The sequence below is a fragment of the Bos taurus genome, chromosome 6, assembly GCF_002263795.3.
Source record: "Bos taurus isolate L1 Dominette 01449 registration number 42190680 breed Hereford chromosome 6, ARS-UCD2.0, whole genome shotgun sequence".
Taxonomy (NCBI): domain Eukaryota; kingdom Metazoa; phylum Chordata; class Mammalia; order Artiodactyla; family Bovidae; genus Bos; species Bos taurus.
The window spans coordinates 22,197,761-22,221,670 of record NC_037333.1 but is presented as its reverse complement, the minus strand read 5'-3'; the positions used below and the strand labels follow the sequence as shown (position 1 = coordinate 22,221,670).

At 46.2% G+C, this 23,910-nt stretch overlaps 1 protein-coding gene and 1 long non-coding RNA gene across 6 annotated transcripts in view; one reads left to right on the top strand and one right to left on the bottom strand.

Annotated features, from left to right (window-relative positions):
* Positions 1 to 15,822, top strand: part of NFKB1 (nuclear factor kappa B subunit 1) — a gene marked incomplete at its 5' end in the record, with an annotated part of 113,412 nt that extends 97,590 nt beyond the window's left edge. Inside the window, 9 exon segments of the mRNA NM_001076409.1 lie at positions 21 to 135; positions 5,898 to 6,099; positions 6,711 to 6,880; positions 7,202 to 7,304; positions 9,128 to 9,252; positions 10,746 to 10,812; positions 11,140 to 11,312; positions 12,096 to 12,267; positions 14,850 to 15,822. Coding sequence (NP_001069877.1) covers positions 21 to 135; positions 5,898 to 6,099; positions 6,711 to 6,880; positions 7,202 to 7,304; positions 9,128 to 9,252; positions 10,746 to 10,812; positions 11,140 to 11,312; positions 12,096 to 12,267; positions 14,850 to 15,007 — 1,285 coding nt within the window. The 3' untranslated portion in view covers positions 15,008 to 15,822.
* Positions 2,587 to 23,839, bottom strand: LOC100335751 (uncharacterized). Of its 5 annotated transcripts, none has more exons than XR_009494831.1 (6): positions 18,883 to 23,839; positions 13,872 to 13,931; positions 11,508 to 12,995; positions 11,001 to 11,083; positions 9,101 to 9,334; positions 2,587 to 8,037 (listed from the first exon to the last, which is right to left on the bottom strand). It is a non-coding gene; the product is annotated as an uncharacterized lncRNA (long non-coding RNA). The 5 variants fall into 5 exon arrangements; XR_009494832.1 differs by having other exon boundaries at positions 11,508 to 11,909; XR_003035087.2 differs by having other exon boundaries at positions 11,508 to 11,725; positions 18,883 to 23,838.
* Positions 23,840 to 23,910: the final 71 nt, after the last annotated feature.

Genomic DNA, 23,910 nt, shown 5'->3' with positions numbered 1-23,910 from the left:
CCACTATATTTTTATTCCAGTGTCTTACACTTGGCAATCATCCACCTTCATAATCAGCTTGTGAGAGATCTGCTGGAAGTCACATCTGGCTTGATTTCTGATGAAATTATCAACATGAGAAATGATCTCTACCAGGTAAGCAGAAATATCAAGGAGACAACTGAAGAAAAACCCATGGTGTGTACGTGTGGTTGTGTGTGTATTAACAGTAGCATATAATGTTAACAGCAAAAATAAAACAACATGTCTCTGTAGGTAATATCAAAAAAGCCCATTACATAGGAATGTTCTTTTATGAATGAGGATCCTTTGATCTATGGGTATAATAGCAGTCACTCCACAATGAAATTCAGCATCCTGCCGAGAGACTGCAAACTTGAAGCTTCAGAAACTTGCCAAAGCAGACAGTCTACTGCAGGATAAATACATCACCCCTGTCGAGAAAAAATAGAATTGAAAAAACTTTTCAGTTAGAAAAGCCAGTGATTTACAAGAATTTTGAAGTGTGCTGAACATGTTGACAGCATCTAGATTAAATGGTTGTCAAATGAAGGGTGCTGAGTCAAGAATAAAGAAAACTAAAAAGGTTGCTTGAGAAGGAAAAAGTGTCCTTCAAAAAACAGAAAATTCAAAATACAAAATAATAATAATGTTCAAGGTGAAGAAAACAGGGAACACTAAAGAGATTTGCCCAAATCAGATTCACACAGAAATCGGGTAGACTTAAAAGCAGGCTGAGGAACTCTTGTTACAGAGGTCGTCAAGTATCTCAGAGAGCAGAGCTGACTGGAGACTCAGTGAGGCTGCCTGGTGGGCACACGCAGATTTCAGGTGAGGAAAGGAGACTGAGGGTGTCAGAAGCAAAGCTGGGATGCTGGTGCAAGGAGCCGCAGACCCCGGCCAGCCTCCCAGGCCAAGGGGCCATGCTGGGAGGAGGTGAGTAGGGTCTGTGCCCTCCCTCTCCCCCTGGTATTCTCCCTTCCTGCTGCCTTTTCCCGGCCCCACCAGCCTTCTCTACAGCCTCCTGGTCTTGTGCCCTTCTCAGTTTTTCTGTTTTCTCCTTCCCTTCAAGACTCGAAATGACTTCCCAGTCCTCCCTGGCCTCCACGGCATGCACGGATGCCTGACTCAAGCCTATCCCTCCCTCTAAAAATACAGACACCACCATGTACAGTTATTTATACAGTAAAGGTGCTTGTTCCAGTTCTCAGTTTTTAAAGCAGTGATGTGAGTCATTTTCTAAACGCAATAGCACTGAAATGTTTACATGTAGCTCCCAATAGATTTTTATCTGTGAATAGATAGATCAAGTTGATCTGTGTCTCCTGATAAGGGAAGGTAACAGTTTCCCATTGGGTATTAAGCCATTAGGACATGTCTTTGGCCATCATGCTTAAGATCAAAGGGAAAATGAAGTTGGGGAATTCTTCACTGACTCATAACTAGGAATGAGGTCTAATTTTAGGTATGTATTTAAAGGATAGCTTCTTCACATTTTCATACCAGTTTGGGTGTTGCTGGTATTTGGAAAGTCACTTGGCCCATAAAGCTTGAGTCTCTCAGGCTTCAGGACCGACTATTCCTTTCACCATCACAAGTGTGCAGATAAAACTGGAAATGGGACCTTGCACTTCTCAGTCCCCCTTTCAAAGAGTGCTTAAGTTTAGTGCCTGTATGTCAGATTCAAGGAATTGTTTTTCTGTTTATAAATAGGACCTGCAAAGGACACTGCACAACAGGCTTAGTAGTTGTGATTTATTATGTGCCAAACTCCACACTGTATCATTCGGGTACACCTATTGAGACTCTCCACTGTGCTGGGACAAAACTCTGAAACCACCCCCTTTGATGCTTCCATGCCTTCTGATGTGGGGACTCTTGGGGGCATGCAGGTCCACTTCTCACACCCCTTTACCATTGTTTTCATTGATGGGCAAGGATTTGGGACCCCCTGGCTGGCCTTTAAGGTGTCAAACACACACCCAATGGTGACTTTTATTTGGGAACTAGAAACCCACTAATATTTAAACTTTCATTTTTCTGTTGTAAAGGTTCTGTTAGCTATTCTTGATGGGAAATTATACAGTTCCCTAAATAATTTGGATTATTTGGCAATTGTCTGAAACATGCTCCCAAAATACCTTTCACTAATCTTAGTACATTTCTGTGGCCATCTGTCGTGATCAAATCTCTCTTCCACCCACCCTCTAGAGAAAGCCACACTCAAAATAATATAAGTGCATAGGGTTAAGCTTTTTCTGAAAATATTTCTGAAATCTATTCCTTTTAAACTATTTTCTCTTCTCCCATTCCTCTCCCTGCAACATAAACAACCACTCTAGTTTGATATCAATTTTATTTGCATATGTTCCTATAAAACATGAGTGGGGGGTTTGTGCATGTATTTTGTTTTTAATTATCATATGTATGTTTGCAGTTTTTAAAATAGTACATAAAGATATGCCTTAGAGAATCAAAGTTACCCTCCCTAGCAGCATACAAGTTCTCAGCCTCACTCCCAAATATAACGATTATAAGTATTTCCCTAGGTATTTGCTACCTTAACATATATACTTTAGACAGATATTTTAATATACATTTTCAAAATTTATTTTTAATTGGAGGATAATTGCTTTACAATGTTGTGTTGGTTTCTGATGTATAACAGCATGAGTCATCCGTAAGTATACGTGTGGCCCCTCCCTGCCAGCCTTCTACATCGTCACAGACCACGCGTTATCCTGCAGCTTTCCAGTAGCCCTCTGGTTTACATATGGTAGTATACACGTTTCAGTGCCGCTCTGTTCGTCCCACCTCTCCTTCCCCTGCCATGTCCACAACTCTGTTCTCTGCTTGGGTCTCTATTCCTTCCCTCTCCTTCCCCTGCCATGTCCACAACTCTGTTCTCTGCTTGGGTCTCTATTCCTGCCCTGCAAGGAGGTTCATCAGTACCATCGTTCTGGATTGCACGTGTATGCACTAATATACAATATTTGTTTTTCTCTTTCCGACTTCACTCTGTGCAACATGCTCTAGGTTCATCCATCTCACTAGAACTGACTCGCCTGTGTTCCTTTTTATGGCTGAGTAATAGTCCATTGTATATACGTACCACAGCTTCTTTATCCATTCATCTGTTGCTGGACATCTAGGCTGTTTCCGTGTCCTAGCTATTGTAAATAGTGCTGCAGTGAACATTGAAGTACATGTGTCTCCACAGTGGCTGTATCAGTTACATTCCCCCAACAGTGCAGGAGCGTTCCCTTTTCTCCACACCCTCTCCAGCACTTATTGTTGGTAGATTTTTTGGTGATGGCCATTCTGACCAGTGTCAGGCAGTACCTCATTGTAGTTTTGATTTGCATTCTGAATAGTGATGTTGAGCATCTTTTCATGTGTTTGTTGCCCATCTGTCTGTCTTCTTTGGAGAAATGTCTGTTTAGGTCTTTGGCCCATTTTTTGATTGGGTTGTTTTTCTGGTATTGAGATGTATGAGCTGCTTATGTATCTTGAAGACTAATCCTTTGTCAGTTGTTTCATTTGCAATTAGTTTCTCCCATTCTGAGGCTTGTCTTTTCATCTTATTTATAGTTTCCTTTGCTGTGCAAAAGCTTTTAAGTTTAATTAGGTCCCACTTGTTTATTTTTGTTTTTATTTCCAGTATTCTGGGAGCTGGGTCAAAGAGGATCTTGCTGTGATTTATGTCAAAGAGTGTTTGGCCTGTGTTTTCCTCTAAGAGTTTTATTGTTTCTGGCCTTACATTTGAGTTTAGTTTTGGGTATAGTGTTAGGAAAGTTTATTCTTACATGCAGTCCATGGTATATTATACATACTGCTTCTGCTTTGCATAAAACTTTAAATTTCTAATTTCAGATTCATAGGTGGTTGCAAAAAGTGTGCTAGGAGGTTGCATGTACCCTTTCCCTGGTTTCCCCAGTGATAACATCTTGTGTAACTCCAGTCCAGTATCAAAGCCAGGAAACTGATACAATCCACAGATCTAATTTGCGTTTTGCCAGTTGTACATGCACTCGCATGTGTCCGTACAGTTCTTCGTGCATGTATGTGTAAGTTGCATAGGTGGCTTTGTCCTACGTGTCACGATATCTCTGCCTTCACTGTTTGTGGAATTTATCCATGCACCTGTGTATACAACTAGTTCATTGTTTCTACCCCTGAAGAGGATCCTGCTGTGTACATCTTCGATCTGTTATGTACCTGTTTCCCAACAGTTGACCCTTAGCTAGCTTCTCACTTCCTACCGCCACAGACAGTACTTCAGTGCAGAGCCTCACTCACGTGCCTTGTGGATTTGTGTCCCTCAGGCAGGACTTGGGTTGCTGGGGTATTTGTTTACTTGGCTCTGCAAAATGTCTGCCTAAGTCCACATGCCAGCAAGCATGGTATTAAAAGTTCCTAGATTCCTACATTGTACAATTACTTAAGATATAATCCTGGGGTTTAGGATCTAAAGCCTAAAATATCATAGAAAACCTTCCATGGGACCATAGAGAGAAAAAAAAAACTTAATAAATTTTTTTTTTCACTAATGGTAAGAGATTTTGTACGATATGAAAATTATATTAAAGCTACAGATAATGTTAAATCTCTGAATGGTATAATGTAATTTCAGGTCTTTTTTCCAATTTCATTCTCTTTCCTTTCCTCATCTCCCCAAATGACATATCTGATTACTAAACACAGTTTATTTTTTTATTTTGAGAGGAAGGCTCATGGCTATAATGTCTAAAGTTCCAAGGACATGACTCATTTCAAGCCAGGCTCTAGTTCTAAAGGATGAAAAAAAGGGGGGTGGGGTAGGAAAAAAAGAGCGTATAAATTTGGGGGGAAAGTCCTCTTTTGTTTGTTGTATTAAATCATCACTGTAATGACACAGCACAGTGTCTGTCACCCCACTCTCACCTGGCGTGCCCAGCAAGGATGTTGGTGGCCCACCTGCTGTCAGCGCTACAGCCAGTAACTGCTTACTGAGAAGGGAAGTCTAGGCAGATTGTCCTGAGAGAGACTGGATTTCACAGGCTGCTGTGAAATAGGCTGATCTGTATAAAAATATACTGCTGTTCTGGCAGTGACCTAAGTTCTTTGAAAGATACTTTCTTGAGTGTGTTTGTCTTACTCATCTCGAAAATGCAGTTTTCAAAACATCTCATCTGCATTCACTGAGGTGCCATTTTGTGGCAGGATAATCAAATGGACTACTTATGCACCTGTTACATGTCAGCAGCCTGGCTTGTTTGTCCATCTGAGCCTCCTCTGTGAGGGGGCTCTCTTGTTCTATTATGCCTTTGAGAATCCTTTTATAAAGCTTGGTGGCAGAATCCTGTTGATTGGTCTCGTGGAGCTTGTACATGGAACAATATTTTTTAATTTACCAAATTTTTTTGCATGTCATTATAGAATGACAGTACCTTTGTCAATTGGTTTCTGCTGGGTAGTTTGTTTAAACTTTTTCAGTAAAACCATAAGTTGATTTGGTTCATTAACATCTGATTTCTAAGCTGAAGGTAAGACTCCTACTAGAAATTCAAGAAAACTAAATTTACTAATAGGAGTTAACTGTCAAAAATCAATTGACTGTAGCCAGAAACAAAGCTATTGAGAATTGTAAAAAATAAATAAAAATTTTTTAAAATAAAAAGATTGTAAATGTAAAAAGTAGTTTTGATAACTGACTAAATGTCAGTCCAGTATATATATATCATTAGCATATGATATGGAATGGAGAGTAACTCATTTGCACAGGTGAGAACTTAATCTGGAAATGAGAAATGGCCCCTTAGTATGATTCCACCTATTGTAGTCACAGCTAAGCCAGTGGATTACAAGTGTCTGTGCCACTGACCAGTGTCACCCCCTGCCTCTCCTCCACTCCCTAGACACCCCTGCACTTGGCAGTGATCACCAGACAGGAAGCTGTGGTGGAGGACTTGCTGAGGGCTGGCGCTGACCTGAGCCTCCTGGACCGCTTGGGTAACTCTGTTTTGCACCTCGCTGCCAAAGAAGGACATGATAAAATTCTCGGTATTTTACTCAAGCACAAAAAGGCAGCACAACTTATTGACCACCCCAACGGGGAAGGTAAGAGACAATCACGCATTGTGGTGTACCTCTGTCTGCTTTCTAAACAATAAGTAGCTACCAGATAAATGTGTGTATTTAATCTTCACCCCAAAGTGCTTTCCTTAACCACTTGGAATTCATCATCTCTTATGGAAATTTCCATTGCTGGCTGCAGCTAATTCCTTTAAAGATGATCTGGAATAGTCAGTAGGAGGGAAAAGCAGAGGCCTGAGCCAACACCATTCTTGATATGTAGAAAAAGTAGTAGCTGCTCAGTCATGTCTGACTATCTGCCATCCCATGGACTGTAGCCCGCCAGGCTACACATTCTCTAGGCAAGATACTGGAGTGGGTTATCATTCCTTTCTCCTGACCCAGGGATCAAACCTGGGTCTCCTGCATTGCAGGCAGATTCTTTACCATCTGAGCCAGCAGGGAAGCCCCCTTAATATGTAGAAAGCATCCTTTATTCAGAGAATGTTTATGTGCTCTCATTGTCTCTAGAACACAAAAGGAGTCTGGGGTTTACATGCAGGACAGCTGACTTACAGCACCTGTAAAGACTGGAGACCCATGCTGACCCCCAACAGCCTTCCTTCCCCGTGACCATCCCTGTGCTTGGGCCGTAGGTCTGAATGCCATCCATGTAGCCATGATGAGCAACAGTTTGCCGTGTCTGCTGCTGCTGATGGCCGCGGGGGCTGACGTTAACGCCCAGGAGCGGAAGTCGGGGCGCACGGCGCTGCACCTGGCTGTGGAGCACGACAACGTCTCCTTGGCTGGCTGCCTGCTCCTGGAGGTGAGGGATGCACTTACCTGCCTTCTCTTTCAATTCCCAAAGGGTATTTGGGAAAATCTTTTCAAAGAACAACTTCGCTAACAGCTCATCTCCCTATCGTTGGCTCTACCTGTGTAGTATCTACTGGAGGCTCCAGAATAGCCACTCAGGCCCTCCAGTATTCCCCTGCCTGGCATCTCTGAGGATCTCTGCACTGGCAGAGCCTGCCTAGAATACAACTGGGCTGGTAACATGACCTGGAGAGCCATGCAGACAGGGGAGGTGGGGACAAAAGGGCGAGAGGACCTTGAACTAACCCTTTTCTGTGTGGGCGGATTTTAGGGTGATGCCCACGTGGACAGCACCACTTATGACGGGACTACACCCCTGCACATAGCGGCCGGCAGAGGGTCCACCAGGCTGGCAGCTCTTCTCAAAGCAGCAGGTAAGGCAGCGTGGCAGTCAGCCATAGAAAATGTCATCAGGAAGGCAAAGCCAGACTCACTAGAGCAGCCGGGCCACCTCCTGAACCTACAGGCGTGCTGCGGAAGGCACAAATAAATGAAAGTGTGCTGCATAGCCCACTTAGCAGCCATGAAGGCTCTGTTTGTATGGGTAATCCTGGGTGCCATGCTGATGGTCATGTTAGGTTTTACTCACCTGTTTTGGATTTGGATTAAGTTGAGTCCCATGACAGGGGATCCTAAGGTTGAACTGAATTCCTTGTAGAATTCGGAGCAGTATCAGCCTTAAGGTCCCATCACAGGTCCTCAGAAGGAAGATTTTATTGGCATAATAAAGCATTTGAAGACTTCCTTTTGTAAGAAAGGTCTCTGAGAAGCCAAAATGAGAGGAACAAACCCATGGGCCATGTGTCGAGTACTGTCATGTACCAAACTCTAAAAATTGCTAGCTTCTGTTGGGCTAGGAACTTCACACTGTCTCATTTAATCTTACTTGATCTACAGTAACCCTTGAGACAAATCCCATTACTATTCCCATTTTATAGCCAAGGAAACAGACTGGTGAGACGTTTGCATCCCAGTTCCCTGGCTCCAGTAAGGGGCAGAGCTTGAGTCACATCTTGTCATCTTGAACTTCCAGACTCTTCTCTCTCTGCTTCTCTTCCCTGCTTTGCTCAAGGATGTAGAGTGTTATTCCAATTCAACCCTTTCATCCTGTGAAATATAGGAAAATTATTCCTGCTCATCCTTGAATCTCCACTGCCTCATACATTTAGAACCTCAAAAATGTTTAATGTAATTGGTATCTCAAGCCTGTCCTGGCATATTTGATTTACTTATAAGGTTATTATTTTTAGAAAATAAATGCCTCACAAATTCAAGAAAATAGCAGATTAAATACCTTCTTTAAAAAAAACAAAAACAAAAAAACAGACCAGAAAAATATAAGAACCTTTTCTTTGGCACCACATTTTTCTGACATCATATCCCAAATAAGCAGCAACCTTCTCTTTTCTCCTTTGTCAAGTTGAACATTCCCATGAACAAGAGATGGTGATTGCAGTGTTTATGATTAGTTTGGGGAGTCACTGGTTATGATTATGAAATGCCTTCAGACTAGAACCTATAAACTTTCAATAACTACACATCCTACCAGAAGGTTTTCTTGGTGTTTTGCATTTAAAGATCAGTGCCATAACCTGGGAATAAAACAGAACAGGTTGGCACTAGACAGAAAGCAGCTTTGCTCTTTTGAGCAAGCAGGTGAAGACGCTGAGAAACACGAGGTGCCAGGCATCGAGCTGAACACATGGGGCCTTCAGCCTAAGGGTGTGCCCTTGCTGCTGTTGAGTCGCTCAGTCGTGTTCACTCTCGTGACCCCATGGACTGTAGCCCACCAGGCTCCTCTGTCTGTGGGATTTCCCAGGCAAGAACACTGGAGTGGGCTGCCATTTCCTTCTCCAGGGGACCTTTCTGACCCAGGGATGGCACCTCATCTCCTGAGCCCACCAGGTAGCCCCTGTAAACCACCGCCCTCAGCCCTCAGGTTAAAGGTGCATCGCTCACAACTGTCCTATGGAGTCAAATGTGAGCGTCAGTCCAAGTCTGTTTTTGAAAGTATCCTTGGCTATACAAAGGTGTCATTGGTCACCTTTACAGTCAAGATATATTAGAATTTAAAAGCAGGTTTCTGGATATTTCAGTGGAAATGTGTTTTATATATTTATAGAATCTGACCCCTGCAGGCAGTTAGGAGCCAAGAAGATGTGGGTTTTACCTAATGCTGTGTGACTTGGCTCCGCAGGAGCAGATCCCCTGGTGGAGAACTTCGAGCCTCTGTACGACCTGGATGACTCCTGGGATGAGGATGGAGAGGATGAAGGGGTCGTACCGGGAACCACTCCTCTGGACATGGCCAGCAGCTGGCAGGTGAGCCCTGCTCTGCCAGTGTGCTGGCTGCTGCTTAGGCGGCAAGTGGTCTTCCTCAGTCTTTGCTCCCCGAAGCCAGCACCTGGTATTTTTAAAAGACAGGCTGCTTGTCACGAGCTGTATTTATCTTGAAAAGCCTATCCGCTAAAGATCTAGGTCAGCAGAGTTCTCTGAACATAAAAGCATATGCCTAATCAGATCAGAGTTGATAGATGAGAGAAACTCAGAATTCACAAAGCGTGTTGCCCATTCTGAACTCACACCAGAACCCTTCCCATCTGAGTTTCTGATGCCAGGATACATGCCATGGTTTGCATGAACTTCAGTAAGTAACTGTTGAACATGAGACGAAATGGGGATTCTTCTGAGGGTTTTCATCAGTGTAAACAGAACAGGCTTAAAGCCTTACTCAGAACTCTGCGGACCCAAGATCTGAAGGGGAAAGCGGTTACCAGGTCCCTGGGCCCAGGGAGGGAGCCACAGGAGGAGGTGGGCAGCACACATCTCCAGCCCAACTAACTGAACTCCTGAGGGGCAGGCACTGCTCCCTGGCAAAAACCGCCTCCCCAGGGCCCATGTGGCATGAGCTGAGTAACCCTGCAGAGAGCCCACATGACACTCTACATTGAGTGCCTGGTCTTCCCAGAAGCCTCACCACAGAACACAAAGATAAGCCACTCGGTGACCCTGCGCGGTCCTCACCCCGGCCAGTCAGCAGCCAAGTGACTGCAGGGAATGCAGAAAAGCCTCCATAGCTATGGAAGTTTCTTTTTCCTTTATACGTTAACTTTTACCGGGGGTATAGTTGATACACACTGTTATGTTAGTTTCAGCAAACTGAATATGTTACACACTCGTCCACTCTTATAGATTGTTTTCCCATGTGGGTCGTTACAAAGTATCGAGTAGATTTCCCTGTGCTATACAGTAGGTTCCTATTAGTTATCTGTTCTCTTTTCTTTTATCCTAAGACTTTTTTGGCCCCTCAGTTAAAAGGTGAATGGTGCCAAGAGGCTGTCCTCAAGCCTTGTGAGCATTTGTACACCTCAATCTGAGCAAGCTTAAAAAACTCATTCTCATGAGCCTTTTTACCAGGGAAGAGGGGCAGCCAGGCAGCACAGCTTCACAGCACGATGTGGGTTCAGTTCTTGCCCTAACTCTCAGGGAAATGTCATTTACCATCGACTCTGACCAGCACGTGGCTGCTTGGGTGGCCTGGACCACCTTTGTCCCTCAAAAGGGCTGTGGCCTGGCTCTCTGTGAGACTGGGTGGGGTCTTCCTATGTGGCTCAGACAGCGCTTGTAGGGCACAGCCTCCTGGGCCCAGAGCTCCAGAGGGCAAACATGTCTGTAGGCCAGGGTACTGACTCCTCTTCCCACTCCATCTACGGGGTTACGAGTGCCTCCTGAGGAAGACGGGCTGAGTTCCTTACCACAAAGCAGCTGATTTCCCTGTTGTCCCTGTAACATCCCCGTGTTTTTCTTCTCAACAGGTATTTGACATATTAAATGGGAAACCCTATGAGCCAGAGTTTACGTCTGATGATTTGCTGGCACAAGGTGAGCTGTGGGAGAACCAGGTGCCCTGAGCCAGTGTCACCTCCATCCTGACCCTGAAAGGGGCTGAGGGAAAGCCAGCGTTACCCAGACTGTGCTGTGAAAGGCAGGGGCTTCTCTCAGAAGCGGGGGGTCCTGCCACGGAGAAGGTCCAGCTGTGATCTACCACAGCGTGGGCTGTTCTTACTCACCTGGGTGGCTGCTGACTCTCCAGTGCAAGAGCGCAACTGCTCCCCCAGGGTGGGAGGGGGAGCTGTGTGGCAGTGACCGGTCCCTGTGGAGAGTCTCTGATCAGTTAGGATGGTCATGTTTCTTCTTTATCTCCTTTAGGAGACATGAAACAACTGACTGAAGATGCAAAGCTGCAGCTCTACAAGTTGCTAGAAATTCCTGATCCAGACAAAAACTGGGCTACTCTGGCACAGAAATTAGGTCTGGGGATACTGAACAATGCCTTCCGGCTGAGTCCCGCTCCTTCCAAAACCCTCATGGACAACTACGAGGTAACGTGTCACCTTACGTTGTCATTGTATTCAGTCATGTCCAACTCTTTGCAGCCCCCTTGGCTATGTTTATCTGACTGTGTTAACATTACCGGCCAGAGCACAGTCCCTTCCCCTCTCCCTTAACTCTGAGCAACAAAATCTTAGTCACTCCCCATGTCTTGGGAGGGTGACCCAGGCCAGGAGGAAACCCACCTTGGTTGTATTCAGATACTTTGAAGTGTGCTGCAGAAATGCTACTTGGAGGGTCAGGATGGTCATAGAATGCCGATCTCCTGAACAAGAGGCTGTGGTCCACATCCGTGCCCTCCTCTACCCCAGCACAGGCCTTGGTCTCGTGTGAGCACATCCCGGAAGCAGCTCTCTGTGAGGTCACTCCTAGCAGAGCCATTACCTGGCGATGCTTTTAATTTCTAAAATAAATGCCGAAAAACCATGGGGTGAAGTTACGTTTGAAAATTCCATCATTGCTCATCTCTCAGTGGTCTTCAGAGCTTCAGGGAGACCGTGCAGGTTTCACTCTAGAGCTTTACTGCCTTGGCAGTCTCTCTGCTCACTATGAAGTGCTTCTCTGTGATTTCCTGAGTGGTCTCTGAGCTGAAACAGGAAACTTGATTCAAAGACGATGCTGAGGCTCCCCACCAGACCTTCCATGCCCCCTGGCCGTCTCAGTGGAGGAGGCAGCCTGGCAGGGGGACGGGGTGTGGTGTTGAGTTTACAGCCTGCCTGCTTACTTCCTGCACAGGCTGGAACACAGAAGCACACTCTTCCTTCATTTCTCAGGTCTCCGGGGGCACCATAAAGGAGCTGGTGGAGGCCCTGAGACAGATGGGCTACACTGAGGCCATTGACGTGATCCAGGCAGCCTTCTGCACCGCAGACACCAGCCCGGCCAAGACCACCTCCCAAGCCCACTCGCTGCCATTCGCCCCCGCCTCCACAAGGCCACAAATAGGTAATGAAAAACAGACACAAAGCAGTTGAGACATGCCTCCGGTCTCCGGGGGTATGGCCTGTCCTCCCCACCATCACTCCTGAACACACGGTCCCCGCGTCTGTGTCCCTCTCGGACCCCAGGTGCTTCATCCCCTGCTCCTGCTGCTACTGCTCAGGAGGGGCTGTCACCAGCACAGTCACCTTGACACACGAGTTACTGAGGTCAGCAACAGATGACAAAAACAACACGATATGGGTGGTGAAGGCAAGCCCAGTTTCTCTCACTTCTTAAATTTATGAGAGGGATGAGCAGACCAATGTCTGTGGAACCAGGACTAAGCACCCCAGACTATGGGCTGATGCCCCGACGTTTCCATCAGCTGCTCAGCCTCCTCCCTCCAGGGGTCCCCTCATTCCTGCTCCCTCAGCTGCCTCTCCTCGCCAACCTCCACAACACTGACCTGTCACCCCGCCTAAACACATACGCACAAGCGTCCTCCATCTCCCAAAACCTCCTTCTCAGCTTCTCCTTCCAAACTGCCAGCACTTCTTCCTGCTCCTCACTCACCCCGTGTCCTCGCCTCATTGCTCTGAGAACACAGAAACAGCTGGAACTCTCGTTTTGTGCCAGCAAACCCTGCAGCCCACCTCTCACCTGTCCAGACACTCCTCTGATTCTCGCCTCTCTCACGTGTCAGCCTTTTCTCCCTCCCGATGGATCCCCTGGCAAGCAGGTGTGGTTCCCATCTTTTCAAAATAAACAGAAAACAAACATTCCCTTGATCCCCCACCCCCTTTAGCTGCAGCCCAATTTCTCTGATTCAGCCAAGCTTCCTCGAAGTCTGTAGCTATTCTTCACGCCTCATGACGTCCTTCCTTGACCCTCTGGTCAGCTCCGCCTGCCCCTGCGCCAGGGCTCCTCTCACCACGAGGACCCGCGTCCGCTCAGATCTGCTCACCACCCTCCTCAGCTGCCCCCGGGGCACAGGTGACCACTGCCTCCTGCTTCAGGCCACCTCCCCTTGGACTTCTCCACGCCATGCCCACCCCCACCTTGTCTCAGCTTCCAGAGCCCCCTCCTCACGGCACGGGCTCGGACCCCCTCACGCCCAGACTCAGCACTGCCACAGTGCTCGTGGGCAAGGCAGTGCTCCAGGAGGTCACGCCGCCATGAACACCCCCTGGTCCCAGCACCTCCCAGCATTCCCTGCAGCCTCCTCCTCTCTGTGACCACCACCCTCGACCCCCACCCCCATTTCTTAGCTCCATTCCTGTGGCAGCTCCCAGTTGGTCTCCCAGTTTCCAGGCTGTCACTCTGTCACCACCTACAGTCCATTCTGTACACACAGGGAGCACAAGTCTCTTTAAAAATGTCGTTGCTCTGGTTGTGTGCACTCCTGTTCATGCATCCACTCAGCCAGTCTCTGCTGAGCGCATCCTGCCTGCCCAGCTTTGTTGCAGGTGGTGGCGGCAGGGGCTTTTCTATTCTCTCTTTCCTACGTGGCGTTCACACGCCCCCTCCCGAGCCCTGCCCTGTGCTCCTTCCGCTGCCCCAGCTGGCTGCACTGCTCTAGGCCCAGGGCCTGTGAGCCTTCTCTTCCCCTTCCCTGCACAGGTCCTTACCTGGCGGCTCCTTCTTGCCATCCATCTCAACACCAGTGTATCCTCATCAGGGTGGCTGTCCTAAGGGAGTGGGGACAGGTGTTACACACACTTTAGAAGAGAGCAGGGTACCCCCAGAAAACCACCCTCATCTCCTGTCTCATGACCTGATGCTCCTTCCACACTAAGAAGTAGGTAAATACTACTATTTTAAAAAGCATCAAGCCCTCATTTTATAGTTATTTTTAAAACACCTCACAGTTCCTAGCACATAACAGAAACCCATAAAGACTGATAGGTTGAATACATCCATCAGTAACCATGTCACTGCCATGAAGGTCTTACTGTAGCAGCGTTGGAATTTAACATACAAGAAAGAGCTCTCTGACTCGGGTATGGTAGACTTCTGTTTTCCTTGGTCACTCTCTGCCTACGGGAAATCATTCACACTCTTCAGCTCCCTAGAGACACTTCTCAAAGGAAAATCAGACCTAACTGCCCAGTAGAAACACATTGTCACTTTTTGGGGATTTTTTTTTTTGCTACCAAAATGTTCTTGAGGCAGTGTATGGTGTCAGATAGCATGTGCAGCCCAGAGAGCTCATTTTTAGCTCCTACTTCTGTCACCAATTTATTTTGCTTACATTCAGCAATTTCCTCTGCTATACAATAGGTAGTAGGTGGAAAAATACGCCTAATTTCTAAGAAAAAAGTACACTTTGAGTCAAGAAAATTCAGAAAGGATTCTGACAAACACAAGGCTAGATTGTAAGAAAGAGAGGCGAAAACACTTGGCTGATTCTGATGTTTTCACAGCCTTTGTATTGCTCGGTGTTTTCTGCCCCACCCCACTGTGTGGGCTGCGGGGATGAGCGGAGGCCACCGACGCAGCCCACGAGCCTGCCTGACGCACAGGGAGCCCCGCTGGGGTGGAGGCGCCCTGCAGCCCGGCCTGGCTACGTCGGGTGCAGCCCCATGACCCGTGCTTTCTCTCCGCAGACGAGCTCCGGGACGACAGCATCTGTGACAGCGGTGTAGAGACCTCCTTCCGCAAACTCAGCTTCACTGAGTCTCTGACCAGTGGCACCTCCTTGCTAACTCTTAACAAAGTGCCCCACGACTACGGGCAGGAAGGACCTATAGAAGGCAAAATTTAGCCTGCTGGCAGCTTCCAATACCGAGGAAACAAACCAAAGCTCGGAAACTCCACCGTGTCGCCCAGAGGAAGAAGGCACACTCAAGGGTGCTTCGAGGAACACAGGCCGGCCTGGATCACTCTGGGTGTAGTTCCAGGCCTTTTAAACGTGGATTTCTTCTTTGGTTCTGAAATGAATTTTAGCTGAGTTGAGAGAGAGTAACCACAGTCACGGCCTGTGGCTGGGCTGCTGCCCCGCTGGGAGTGCGGTAGCTTGTCGAGCTTTACCAGCTGCTTTCTGTTGTCACTGCTGCTGTCCCTCTGCTGCTTGCCCACTCTCATTACAAGTTGTCACACCCCCACCTGGCCTGCCTTCTGGCTGTCCACAGCACAGGTGTGCACTCACATCAAGGATTACGGAAAGGGATGTTTTAAAATGAGACTGACTTGGTATGATTTTAAAAGACTCACTTCGACTTCCCTGGGGGCCCAGTGGTTAGGACCCGGCACTTCCACTGCAGGGGGCACGGGTTCGATCCCTTCTTGGGGAACTATTGATAAGATCCTGCAAGCCAGGTGGCAAGAAAAAGGAAAAAAAAAAAAAAAAAAAGCTCACTGCTTTTTTCTAATTGTGTTTATCTCTGTGATTTGAAAAAGGAACATGTACATGTCAATATTTAAACATGATTACAATCAATGCTGAAAATGGTATTTCCTCCCTTTTCTGCATTTTGCTATTGTAAATATGTTTTTTAGATCAAATACTTTTAAAGGAGAAAATGTTGGATTTATAAATGCTATTTTTTATTTTACTTTTATAATAAAAGGAAAAGCAAATTAATGACCTAATCTTGTTTGATCTCTATAAATACTTTTCTAAGATTATTCTTTATAATCACAGGATCACTCCACAGCCTGGTTCTCAGATTCACAGCTCGCTCTAGAATCAAGTTTTTGATCCAGAAATGAATAACAACAAAAATTATCAAAAGTGTTTCAACTGGAGATGAAAGCTTTCGGTTTGTCAAATCCTTGCTAGGCTAGTTTTATGTAGGCCATATCACCTCATCTTCCTCCACGTCAAGCACCGTTCTTCAGGCCTCTGTGTGTTCCCCATGCCTCTTGTGATGAAGTACTGAGACATTAGCACAACAGAGGTTCTGCGACAGGAAGCCTTCCAGCACGAATTTACCTTATATCTTCTGGATCTCAGATCTACTGGACAACCAGCTGCAGCTTCTGTAGCCCTTGCTGTCTCACTGTGCACTTTTATGCCATGGAAATGCTTCTTTTCTTCAACTTCGTGAACCAACCTCTGCTGGCTTCAGACTTCTTTTCTGCAGCTTGCCTCACCTCTCTCATCTTTATAGAATTGAAGAGAGTTAGGGCCTCGCTCTGGAACAGACTCTGGCTTAAGGAAATATTGTGGCTGGTTTGTTCGTCTATCCAGACCACTACAACTTTCTCCACATCCTTAATAACGTTCTTTTCACTCTCTTATCATTTGGGTGTTCGCTGGAGCAGCATTTTTCATTTCCTTCAAGACCCTTCCCTTTGCATTCACAATTTGGCTAGCTGGTGCAAAAGGCCTAGCTTTCAGTCTACCTTGGCTTTTGATGTGCCTTCCTAAGTTTGATCATTTCTACCTTTTGACTTGGAGGGACAGGCGTAACTTTTCACTTAAATACCTACAGGCCACTAAAGGGTTCTTAATTGGCCTGATTTCAATATTGTTGTGTCCCAGGGAATAGAGAAGCCCTAGAAGAGGGAGAGCGATGGGGAACGGCTGTTCAGCGGAGCAGTCAGCGCACACACACCATTTATCAAAGTTTACCAACTTGTATGGATCGCATGCAAGCAGGAGACCCAGGTTCGATCCCTGGGTAGGGAAGATCCCCTGGAGAAGGGAATGGCAACCCACTCCAGTATTCTTCCCATTGGCTATAGTGCATGGGATCGGAGTCAGACACGACTGAGCGACTAACCAGCAGCACTACCACCGACTTGTAAGGATGTGGTTTGTGACACTTCAAGACAATTACAATAGTAACATCAAAGATCACTGATTACCATACCAAATATTATAATAATGGAAAAGTTCACAATATTTCAAGAATTACCAAATTGTGACAGAGACATGAAGTGAACAAATACTGTTGTAAAAATGGCTCTTGATAGACTTGCTCAACACAGGGCTGCCACAAACCTTCAGTTTGTAAAAATAGAAAAGAAATGCAATGTAAGCAAAGCACAATAAAGAAAAGTATAATCAAATGAGGTATGCCTATATCCCACTTTTTGAAAGTTATTTTTCTAAAATAAAAATAGCTCTGAGTCTCCTTAACTCTCCAACACCAAGCATATGCCTCCATTCCTCCCCCAGTTCCATGCCCCTGTGACAAATAGTTCTTTTCCAGGTGGCCATGACAAGATCACAAGTTTTGCCGTATCATGCTGACACTCCTGAGAGGCGAGGCCTATGTTCTGAGCCCAACGTTGTTTCCCTGCATGTCTAGCCAGGCCTGTGACAAGAGCAGAAGTGATGGTAAGTGACTCCTGAGATTAGGTGAGAAAATGCAATACAACTTCTGCCCAGTCCCTCGGGTCTGGTCTTGTCCTGTTGGAAGCCAGTTAGCATACATGCTCTGAGGGAGCCAAGTGGCCATGCGGAGGAACCGCCAACAGAAAGGGCAGACGTGGAGGAGTGAAGCTTTGAGAGCATCCCAGCCATCAATCAACCCTGAATATTCACTGGAAGGACTGATGCTGAAGCTGAAGTTCCAATACTTGGGCCACCTAATGCGAAGAGCTGACAACTCATTGGAAAAGACCCTGACGCTGGGAAAGATTGAGGGCAGGAGGAGAAGAGGGTGACAGAGGATGAGACGGTTGGATGGCATCACCGACTCAATGGACATGAGTTTGGGTAAACTCCGAGAGTTGGTGATGGACAGGGAGGCCTGGCGTGCTGTAGTCCATGGGGTCACAAAGAGTCAAACTTTGTTGACTCAAGGACTGAGCAGCAGCAGCCAGAGTCACACCTATGGAGCCTTCACACTGCCTCAGGCGATGCTGCCCCGGAAGAGTCCAGCCTCAGTGGCAGATTTATGAGTAAATGAAGCAACAAGCTGATGTTTCAAGCCTTAGGTGTGAGGTGCTCGTTACTGTCCCAACAATTCCCATACCAGGAGGTCACGTTAAAGAGAAGCTGACTCCAGGAGGAACCACGAAGAAACACACGCTGGAAGTGAAAACAGCACTTCCCTTCTTTAACAAGAAGCCCTATTTCTCTTCGGTTCCCTTCTCTCCTCCCAAATCACAGTGGTATCCTGAGTGTGCGTGCTCGGACAAAAGGCTGCCAGTGCCGCCTGTGCCTCTGAGGAAGGAGCGTCTTCCATTCTGGCCCAGCAGATGGGGGGAGACAGCAGAAGGAATGCAGCAGACAGGTGGGGACTACAATGGGCCTGAAATAAAGCTTCCCAAAGCCCGTCTCTCAGCAGGAAGCCATTCAAAAATAGCTTCCTTAGAGGCTTCGTCATCTTCTCAGCCTTCTGCACTCTGCAAGTACAACCCAGATTTTTTCAGGATCTGCAGTCTTTGTCTTTTGGCAGCAGGAAGCCAGGCTGCTGCCCGTTCACCCGCCAGAGTCCCCTGTGGTAGTTGGATGTGGTGAAGCTATTCTTGGCACCACCATGGAGCACAGCCCCCACAAACCCACCCTCTGCATCTTAGCCGGAATAAAGAGGCAAAGGAGACAGGCAGATTTGAGCATCTGTGACGCGTCAACCCCTTTGCTGTAATGAATTCTAGTCATAATTCTCAAGACATCCCTATGGGTTCATATTTAACCCCAATTTTACAATGAAGAAACAGATAATCTGAATAGTAACTACTCACCCCAAATTCAAATCCAGGTATATCTGATTCCACAGGTTATTCTTTAGCCATGTCTGAGTCCGAAGTCCTTTGAAGTTCTATATTTAAAAAAGAAAGGAAAAAATACTTACAAATATGTATAAAAACAATGGAATCATGTCATACCCAAGCCAACATGCAAAATGAACCCAGAGTACCCCTAAAAAGAGATGTTGATTAAAAGTTCACATGATTTGATTCTCCCCATAATAATAGACTAAACTGCTTAAATATGAATTATTCATTGATGGGAGGTCCCTGGGTTGCATATCTTTCCCCTCATTTTGTGAGTTTTTGGGGAACTTTCTTTCTAAACTGTGCTTCCCCAGGTAATGGATTTAGGGAGGCATGGAGTCAAAAGAAGATGTAATTAAAATTCTTTCATTTTCTCAAGGCTAGACAATATCTTGAAGATCACCTAAGTAAATTATCCAAATTGCCATCTTTTTAAAATCCCTACGATGTGATAGCACCTCCTTCCTATAATCCTCAATATGGCTGCTGCCGTATTCCAACACCAATTCCCAAGGCTACACGTTCCCTATCATTGGTTTTCTAGGTTCACCCGTTAGCACAGGGGTTGGGGGAGGTACTGAGGAAGGGCTCACCTTAACCCAAAAGAAACATCCCCATCTGCTTCCTAAGCCCCAGCCCCTGCATCCCCCCCATCACCACCTGGGCCCTAGCACCAGCGGGCAGGTTACCATTCCCACTGGCGGGGATGTACACACTCATATGCTTACGGACCACTGGGCAAGTCAGCACAATGCCAGCGCGGCCCTTGGCTGTCTTCTCCTTCCCAGTTTTGCTCTGGGAAGGTCAGAGCCACCACTTGGCCCTGACTGCTTTCCTGCCTTGCCAAAAGCACATCTTGAATGATGATCCACACAGGCACACAGCAAATGCGCTGGCGGCCACTGTGGTTATGAAAGGCAAGAGACTCCAGGTTTAAACTTTCAAGGAAGAATGCGTGGTACATCTGAAACTAATACAACAACACTGTAAATCAACTATACTCCAATAAAAATTAACAAAGAAAGGAAGCGTGGGCAGTAAGTCGCACGCACCCACACGTCCACCCCCCTTCAACAGAAGCAGCTGTGCTGCACCAGGGAAGACCCGCCCTTGCTGCCTCCACCACCAGAAGGTTGCCCCTTTCTTCAAGTCATGCTGTGACGTACAGTTTCGGTCCGCATGACTCTGCTACTGTGCCGTTTAAGAGCTTGTCTGACTTCGCCCCCGGCAATCAGCTACTCTGGCGGCTTTGTGCCAAGTTTCCATAGATCCATAGCAATTCAATTACGATGAAAAATCATTGAGATGCCACCCGTTTGCCAAGGTAGCAACAATGAAGGGAAATGAAATGGATTGAAAAACAGCAGAAAGGGTCACCCTGCAGGTCTGACCCTGGAGATCAGCCTCTTGGACCCCCTACCTCTGAGCCCTGGAGCCAGAGGAGCTTCAACAAAGCTGCTCTGTTCTTTCTTCCACAACACCCCCGCCCCCTTCCTCCCTGCTTTCTCTCTCCATTCTTCTTTCCGTCTCTCTCCCTCCCTCCTCTCTCTCTCAGCAAAGCCTCCAGCACTCCAGGGCACTGGTAGCCAGTTCTGTGAAGGCTGGACAGGGGTCGGGGTGAGGGCAGAGGGCCGCAAGCCCTTCCTTAGTCTCCCCTCCCTGCCTTCCTCTGGGGAAGCCTCCAGGAAACCAGCGTCCTGACCCATGGTCCCCCTCCAGCCGCCACCAGCCTCATTTCCTGTGCACAAGAGGCCTCTGCTGGAAGAAAAAGAACTTTGCATGATCACCCAACAGCTGGTACGCCTCCTGCTGCTCAACTTTTTTTGCGTCAATAAAACTGGAAAAAGGCTTACCAAAAGAAGGAAATTTAGAAACTTCTTCAGCTTACTGCCTGAGTATTTCTCCTCCAGCTCGGGAAACAGAAGTCTGATGATTACTTTCCCTTGGTAGAAAAGACTTAAGCTGTTCTTTTTCTTTCGTCCCCTAGGCCTGATCATTCCAGCCACAGCCAACCCTGTTCTTTGAGGAATAACTGTTTTAAGCCAGCATTTATGAGTCACTTACCCATCCTAGGCATTGTACATGCTTTATTTTTTGTAATCATCACAACTCTATAAAACAGTAATTACTGCTAACCTCGTCTTAAAGGTAAGGAAACCGAGGTTTAGAAGTTAAGTGGTCTGTCCAAGTTCAGTACACATTAGAGCCAAACTCCCATCAGTTCAGTTCAGTTCAGTTCAGTCACTCAGTCGTGTCCGACTCTTTGCGACCCCATGAATCGCAGCACGCCAGGCCTCCCTGTCCATCACCAACTCCTGGAGTTCACTCAGACTCACGTCCATTAAGTCGGTGATGCCATCCAGCCATCTCATCCTCTGTCGTCCCCTTCTCCTTCTGCCCCCAATCCCTCCCAGCATCAGTCTTTTCCAATGAGTCAACTCTTCTCATGAGGTGGCCAAAGTACTGGACTTTCAGCTTGAGCATCATTCCTTCCAAAGAAATCCCAGGGCTGATCTCCTTCAGAATGGACTGGTTGGATCTCCTTGCAGTCCAAGGGACTCTCAAGAGTCTTCTCCAACACCACAGTTCAAAAGCCTCAATTCTTCGGCACTCAGTCTTCTTCACAGTCCAACTCTCACATCCATACATGACCACAGGAAAAACCATAGCCTTAACTAGACGGACCTTTGTTGGCAAAGTAGTGTCTCTGCTTTTGAATATGCTATCTAGGTTGGTCATAACTTTCCTTCCAAGGAGTAAGCGTCTTTTAATTTCATGGTTGCAGTCACCATCTGCAGTGATTTTGGAGCCCAAAAAAATAAAGTCTGACACTGTTTCCACTGTTTCCCCATCTATTTCCCATTAAGTGATGAGACCGGATGCCATGATCTTCGTTTTCTGAATGTTGAGCTTTAAGCCAACTTTTTCACTCTCCACTTTCACTTTCATCAAGAGGCTTTTTAGTTCGTCTTCACTTTCTGCCATAAGGGTGGTGTCATCTGCATATCTGAGGTGATTGATATTTCTCCCGGCAATCTTGATTGCTTGTGTTTCTTCCAGTCCAGCGTTTCTCGTGATGTCCTCTGCATATAAGTTAAATAAGCAGGGTGACAATATACAGCCTTGACGTACTCCTTTTCCTATTTGGAACCAGTCTGTTGTTCCATGTCCAGTTCTAACTGTTGCTTCCTGACCTGCATACAGACTTCTCTGGTTCCTCTGCCTTTTCTAAAACCAGCTTGAACATCTGGAAGTTCACGGTTCACATATTGCTTGGAGAATTTTGAGCATTACTTTACTAGCATGTGAGATGAGTGCAATTGTGTGGTAGTTTGAGCATTCTTTGGCATTGCCTTTCTTTGGGATTGGAATGAAAACTGACCTTTTCCAGTCCTGTGGCCACTGCTGAGTTTTCCAAATTTGCTGGCATATTGAGTGCAGCACTTTCACAGCATCATCTTTTAGGATTTGAAAGAGCTCAAGTGGAATTCCATCACCTCCACTAGCTTTGTTCATAGTGATGCTTTCTAAGGCCCACTTGACTTCACATTCCAGGATGTCTGGCTCTAGGTCAGTGACACACCATCATGATTATCTGGGTCGTGAAGATCTTTTTTGTACAGTTCTTCTGTGTATTCTTGCCACCTCTTCTTGATATCTTCTGCTTCTGTTAGGTCCATACCATTTTTGTCCTTTATCGAGCCATCTTTGCATGAAATGTTCCCTTGGTATCTCAGATTTTCTTGAAGAGATCTCTAGTCTTTCCCATTCTGTTGTTTTCCTCTATTTCTTTGCATTGATCACTGAGGAAAGCTTTCTTATCTCTTCTTGCTATTCTTTGGAACTCTGCATTCAGATGTTTGTATCTTTCCTTTTCTCCTTTGCTTTTCACTTCTCTTCTTTTCACAGCTATTTGTCAGGCCTCCCCAAACAGCCATTTTGCTTTTTTGCATTTAGGAAACCTTGCCTGCCCCAACCCTCCCAAGCCCCACATTAAGTATCACTTTATGTTTCATTCTGAAACACATTTATTTTCAGAATTAAGTCACATGCCTAACCCTAGGTGAATCACTGGCAAAGGAGAATAGGATTAGTATAACCAATTATGACTCAGTCCCTGGGGCTGGACATGTAGCCACCTCTATTAGTAGAGAAGATGTAGCTGTAGAATGCCCTGCCCATAATGTCTGCTCCAACTACAGGAAACATGTGAACTGTCTCCCAGGATCCAGTAAATTTTACAAAAGCCATAAAAAGTAATCATACCAGAGTAAGAACAAGAGGGTTGTTCTCACATACATTATGAGACAGGAATGAGTAGTAGCTTTCAACCAGCATTTCCATGATCCCGACATCCCATTTCCCCAGATTTCTAGGCCACTTTGGTGGTGTTGTCATCCTTTGTACTCACTCATTGCATACATGGCACGAGCTGGTACTCAATAATCCTGTGCAAATACTAAAGCCTGACCTAAGGGATTCAGTTTGCATCGCTGTTGCAAACTTTTTTTTTCCCACGGTAGGATTCAGTAACCCACATCTAAAGAAAAAGAGGAGAGACAGTTATAAAACATGATAATACAGTGATGTGATACCCTTATTTCTTCAAAGCCTGTTCCCTGTTTGGCCCCTATTCAAGGGCTGAGAGATGTCATGGCAGCCAAGCTCCTTTCAGCTTATTGATCACAAACTTAAGAGATCCACCTAACGGACCACCCAGTCCTGTGCTTTTTTCTTCCTTGTGCATTAATTACAGTGACAATCTTGTAAGACTGCTTTCTCAACTGACATTTTTTCACTTTAAAATTTTCTTTTTAAAAAATTTTTATTTAATTGGAGGATAATTATTTTATAATATTCTGATGGTTTGTGCCACACGTCAATATGAATCGGCCGTAGGCAGACGTGTCCCCTCCCTCCTGAACCCCCTTCCTCTCTCCCCACCCCACCCTTTCAGGTTGTCACAGATCATGGGCTTTGGGTGCCCTACGTCAT